Source organism: Petaurus breviceps, unplaced genomic scaffold, assembly GCF_028583685.1.
Source record: "Petaurus breviceps papuanus isolate PSGF00001 unplaced genomic scaffold, PetGlider_PUasm1.0 174, whole genome shotgun sequence".
NCBI classification, from domain to species: Eukaryota; Metazoa; Chordata; class Mammalia; order Diprotodontia; family Petauridae; genus Petaurus; species Petaurus breviceps.
This window is the reverse complement of record NW_027185761.1, coordinates 63,987,518-63,993,517: the sequence shown is the minus strand read 5'-3', so window position 1 is coordinate 63,993,517 and position 6,000 is coordinate 63,987,518. Positions and strand designations below refer to the sequence as shown.

The window sequence follows — 6,000 nt, the reverse complement described above, 5'->3', positions numbered from 1 at the left end:
ACCCACCCTCCAAGGGTGCCTGCCATGGCCCAGGAAGGCAAGGCAAGCTCCTTCCTCTGGCTCTTGACCCATATCATGACCCTGAGGTCAGTCTCTTTACCTTCACTTCCATTTTTCACCATATTCACTTTTTAAGACTATTACAATAAGGACTGAGAATGCCGGAGTTGGAGCTCTGTGGGAAATCCTGCCTGGCCCAGTATGGGGCCCTTCTTAGCATACTAGATTCTTAATGGATTTGTGTCAGGATCCCTAGCACTTAGCAAGGTGCCTGACAAGTTTTCAATCATTCACTGGGCTAGTTTAATTGAAAGCCCAGTCCATTACTGAGACAGTGGAGGACATGGAGAGGACTAAAACAGTGTTCCAGAGTCAGAGGCAGCTGGAGCCTCCTGGGGAAGGCAAGGGCTGTTATTTTAGAGAAGAGGTGAACAGGGGTGACAAGGAGGGGCTGGCTCTTTCCAGTGGCGAGTAGTTTTTCATTTCCCCTGACATCTAGACATCTGACATCTAGATGGGGGAGGGGAGATGGTGGGTCTGTGGGACAGGAGCTCAGGTATAGAGAAGGGAGCCTGGCAAGGCTTGGGAAGGAGGGTGGACTGCCGGGCCCATGGGGGCATCTTCCTCATTCATCTCTTGACTCTACTGCCAGCAGGCCCCTAGAAATGCCCACATCTCAGAAGGGCTGGAGCTTCTGGCCAAGTCTGTGTTAACTGAAGGGAGAAATATCTGGTGGGAGGAACAGGACTGGGAAGGGGGAGCCAAAGTCCAGGAGGGGCTGGGCTTCTGTCCCAAGGACCCATTTTTCACTAAAGCCACAGGAGAGTCAAGGGAGGGCAGCCACATGGGAGGATGTGGCCTGGGACTGCTGGGGGCCCTGTGTGAAGGAGCCACTTACTTCCCCATGCTCCTCAAAACCTTCTGAGATAGCCAGGGGATCTTTCCCTGGGGTCTGGAAACCTTTTTTATTTTCATTTTAAAGGTATCTTGATAACTGTATTTCATCATAATTGGTTTCCTTTGTAATTTTTATGTGTTTTATTTCATGCATATAAAAATCCTGTTCTGAGGTAAGGTCCAAAGGCTTTCCCAGATGCTGCCCTTCTCTAAGACAAACAGGTACAGAGAGGTACCTATTTACATTGGTGGAGGGCATCTCCTCACTTGGGAGTCCCCTATGCCAGTGAAACCATAGGTCTAATCTTTACCCTTTGAGTCCTTCATTCTCTAGAGGTGAGAGAATTCTCCAGTTTGGAAGTTAGTACACAGCCCAATTTCTAAAGGCTGACACACCTCTGGAGAATCTCTCCAGTTTCCTAGATCATCCCCTCAGGTGGCAGTGGTAATAGGCAGGGTCAAAGACGCTTCTCTGTCTCCAGCTAGAAGACAAGGTCTTAGTCCCAGCTCTGTCATCCTAGAACTGGCCAGCTTGGGGAAGAAGGCCAGTGTGGCTGGGGTGACCTCCAGGTTCTGGCCTTCATCCAGCATCCAGTACTGTGCCTGGCACAGAGAAGGGACTTCCTAAGTGTTTGCTCACTGACTGACTGTTTTGCCTCTGTGCTCAGTGACTTTCTGGCCCTGCTAAGGCTCAGATCATTGGAGTCTTGCCTGCCTGGATGCTTGCGGAGGGTCCCCGAGCTTTCAGGACACTGCAGGATATCTACAGAATCAATTATAATTGAATCTGCTTCACCTGATTCTCTCCCCCCCCTCCCACTTTTCTTCCTGGTCCCAGCTAGGGGACTGACCCTCTCCGGGGGCTCTGTGAGGAGAGGGGGGCCATGCCCAGGAGCCTTCAGGGACCTCATCTTGCTGCAAAGGCATGGAAATGAAAAGACAGTTCCTCCCAAGGATGTTTCCAAATGTTTTCCAAGGATGAGAGGCCACTGAGAACATCAGGCCTGCCGGAGCCAGGAAAACCCGGATTCAGATCTAACCCCAGAAACTTGCTAGCATTTGCTAGCATCTGCTTTGCTCCTGTTTCCTCATCTGTAAAATGGGGGGTTAGACTTGCCCTGAAAGCATTCTTCTGACTCTAAAACTATGACCCCTACATTTATTTTTTAAATGACATCTCTAGCTGGTGCTTGGAGCCCCAAGTTCCAGTCCAGCCTCAAACCCTCACTGTCTGTGTGAATCTCCGTTTGCCCTTGTGTCTTCATCTCTAAAATGGGGATGATGACACTCCCTACTTTTCACAGGCTTGTTGTGGGGATCAAAGCAGATGCCATACTAAGGTACATTGGGTTACTTTAGCCACCTCAAAGAATTGTAGACGTGCTGGCTAGATGATCGGTAGACATTTCCTGGAGCAAATTTTAATGCAATCAGGGTGAAGGAGGGAGGTAAGGCTGAACATTTCTGAAGGGAAAGTGGTGGCCCAGGGCCACCCTGGACTCAGAGGAGCCAGCCACCCAGGGGCACTGCAGAGAGGCTGGGAGCAGAGGAAGGGGGAAGATAAGCATTGATACAGTGCCTGCTGTGTGCTGAGCCTTTTATAAATACAATATCCTGGGATGTAGGGCTGTTATGAGCCCCATTCTACTGAGGCAGACAGAGGACTTGAACAGGGTCACACAGCTAGTAAGTGTCTGAGATGATACTTAGGTCTTGCTGAGCCTAGGCCCAGTACCTGATCTCTTTCCCTCCACTGATGGGGGGTGGAGCTCTTTCTGGTGAGGCTTCTGGCCCGTCCAGGCTGAGCAGCCCAGGAGCTGGGGACACTGACCCCTCCCAGCCAGCATCACCTCGCCAGCTCAGAGCACCCCTGGCGGTGCTGGGAGTGCTTCTTGGGCAGTTCATTGCTTTTGCTTCTCCTGCCTCCATGCCCCCTAGATCTTCCTCGGAGGTGCTGCTGAGGACCCGCCCCCGGCCCCCAGAACCTTGGCCAGCGTTACCTGTAGCAGCCAACGTAGAGCCGGATGTCTTTGCGTGTGTGAAGGTAGATGTGCGCCATCTTCTCCTTGGCCTCCGTGTAATAGGGCTGCTTGGGAGTGATGTTTCTCAGCATGCCAAGTGCCATCTCCACGTTGCCCTTGCTCAGGGCCAGGTCCACATTGGCGATGGTGATCCGGATCTCCTCCGGGGTGCCACTGAACTCATTGATGGCATCCTGCATGATCTTGGTGGCTTCGTGCTGAGACAATGAAGCAAACCAGGGCCTCCGGATTAAAGGAGGAAGGACCGGAAAACTGCTGGGTACCGGGTGTGTGAGTGTGTGTGTATGTGTGGTGTGTGTGGTTGTGTGTGCGTGTGTGAGTGTGTGTGTGACTGTGTGTATGTGTGTGTGAGAGAGTGTATGCTTGTGTGTAAGTGTGTTTAAGTGTGTGTCTATGTGTGTGGTGTGTGTATGAGTGTTTTGTGTGTATATATGAGTGTGTGTGACTGTGTGTATATGTAGTGTGTGCATGAGAGTGTGTGTTTGTGTATGAATGTGTGTGGTGTGTGTGTATGTGTGGTGTGTGTCCATGAGAGTGTGTGTGAGAGTATATGCTTGTGTGTAAGTGTGTTTACACGTGTGTCTATGTGTGTGGTGTGTGTATGAGTGTTTGTGTGTATATATGAGTGAGAGAGTGTGTGCATGCATGTGCGTGTGTGTGGTGTGTCTATGTGTGTGGTGTGTGTCTGTGTATGTGGTGTGTGTACTGTGTTGTCTGTGTGTGTGCAGTGTGTATCTGTGTGGGGTGTGTGTGTGTGTGTGTGTGTGTGTGTGTGTGTGTGTGTGTGTGTGTAGGACTTCCAGGGCCAGACCTCCCTGTACTAATGGAGGTGAGCACCCACCTTTCACCTTAGGGCCCAAGGCCAAGTGACCTGCACAGCCAGTCAGTGTGTTTGGGGGGGTGGGCCTTGAACCTGGCTTTTCCTGACTCCAGCTGCGCCTTTGCTGACAGAGGGAGGACTGGGGTCATCAGCAGGATGCTGCTGCCTCGGGCCTGGTGTGATTTCATTATGGGGGGAGCCATCTCATGTCCTGAGCCTGGGGCAGCAGCCAGACCTGGCCTAGAGCCAGGGGAGAGAGGGGAGGTGCGTCCTCTGGAGGCTCCTGGGGCCTCCCTCAGGCCTCATCCATCCCAACCTCTCAGCTGACCATGCCTCACCTCCCTCGGCTTCCAGGACACTCTTGTCTCTGGTTCTCTCCTGTCTGTCTGCTCCCTCTCTGGATCAGTGATATCCCAGCCCAAAATGGGGTGTGTTCACCCGGGCTCTGCCCCGGGTCCCTTCTTCCATCTCTGTCGCTCCCATTGCACAATCACAAATCCTAAGTCCATGCCTCCAGCCCTTCTCTCTGCCCCATCAGTCTAGCTGCACTTCTCCTCCTTGATGTCCCAGGGCCTGTTCAAACACCTCATCGCCTCCTTTCTCACTGTCCCTCACAAACACACATGGGCCTGTCTCCCTGAAAACACCCTCATTCCTGCAGAGGGTGGCCTTCTTCTTCCAGGCTTCAGATCCACAGCCTCAGGCTGGCCCCCAGTGTCCACACAGGCTAAGTTATTGATCAGTTTTGGGGCCAGAACATCTCTCCACTCACACAGCCTCCACCCTTGTTTAGAACCTGCTTACTTCTGCTGTAACATCTGAATGGATGGGCTTCCCTGTTATGGTCCATCCTCCACAATGCCCTGTCCTGTAAAACCAACCCGCCTAAGACACAGGTCTGCCCTTCTCAAGAAACCTCCAGGGTACATACAATACAAAGGCCCCGGTGACTCTCAAAGTCCACCAGGCCCCAGCCTTCCTTAGCCTATGCCCCTTCCACGTGCTCTCCATCCCAGCCCTACTGGTCTAACTGGCCATCAGTCTGGGCTGCCCATGGGTGAAGCTTTTCCTGACCCGCCCAGCTAGGCATCTTCTCCCCAGCTGACATGATGTGACCTGCCTCCCAGGGAAGGTAAGCTCCCAGGAGGCAGGGCTGCTGGCTTTACTGTCTTTGCACCTCTTGCACCCAGCCCAGCACTTTGAGCACACAAGGCTCCTGAGAAGTGGTGGCTGCTGACTTGGCCCTGTCCCTTCCCCTAGCCAGTCCCTACACGGCAGGCCGAGCGGTGCCCGGGGGCCAATCCCAGGGCTCAGGGTCCCTTCTGAGAGGCACTAACTCTGGCTTTCAAGGAAAACTCAAAATAATAGGAAATCTTAGTCTGGTTTCATTCTCTCACTCCCATAGGAAACGCCAGTCTTTACAATACAGGTCTGCAGGTGGCTGCAGGGGACAGAGCCCTGGGGGTGGAGTCAGGAGGCCCTGAGTTCAAATCCAGAGTCAGACACTCCCTAGCATGTCACTTACCTTCTGTCTGCCTCAGTTTCCTCAACTGTGAAATGGGGATAGTAATAGCCCCTACCTCCCGGTGTTGTGAAGATTAAATGAGTTCGCAGTACGAAGTGCTTTGTAAACTTGAAAATGCTACATTAATTCTAGCCATTAAAACCAATATTTTCCTGAGGCTTTTATTTGACTGATTTTCTTTTCCATTAGAAATTTAGCAGCAATTTTTTGATGAATCAGCTAAAGTCATTTCTAGAGTAATTTAAAACATAGACACTCAGTCTCCCCCACTCTGTGGCCATGTCGCCCTGGCGGCCACTGGGCCTTGTCACCTGGGCCCAGCCCTTGCTGCTGGGGTGCCCCTGTGTCTGGGGGACCAGGGAGGCGAGGGCCTGAGGTGTTTCCAGAGCCCCCGCCATGCCTGGGCTCTCACCTCCCGCATCTCTGCCCACTTAGATGGAGACAAGAGGGTTCTTCATCCCTTACCAGTTCCCCGTTTAAGCGCAGGGCGTCTGCGAGTTCTAGCAAGATGGACACCCGCTCGCTGGGCCGGACGCAGGAGCCCCTGCTCTTGTGCTCCCCTTTCTTCATGGTGGGAAGCTTCATGATCATCTTGAGGGTTTTGATGGCCTCAGGGTAGTCTCCTGACTTGTTCAGGGCTCTGGCCTTGATGAAGTGGTACAGTGGGTGGTCGCGCACCTAGGAGGCAAGTGCCCGCGGTCAGCAAGGACAGGATG

At 52.7% G+C, this 6,000-nt stretch overlaps 1 protein-coding gene across 4 annotated transcripts in view; it reads right to left on the bottom strand.

Moving 5' to 3' along the window:
• The window catches only part of TTC21A (tetratricopeptide repeat domain 21A), a 42,340-nt gene that overhangs the window by 13,814 nt on the left and 22,526 nt on the right, over positions 1-6,000 (bottom strand). For all 4 annotated transcript variants that reach the window (XM_069084328.1, XM_069084329.1, XM_069084330.1 and 1 more), the window contains 2 exons: positions 5,750-5,962; positions 2,898-3,136 (listed from right to left, as the gene is read on the bottom strand). In XM_069084328.1, the coding sequence (XP_068940429.1) occupies positions 2,898-3,136; positions 5,750-5,962 (452 nt within the window). The remainder of the gene's footprint in view (positions 1-2,897; positions 3,137-5,749; positions 5,963-6,000) is intronic.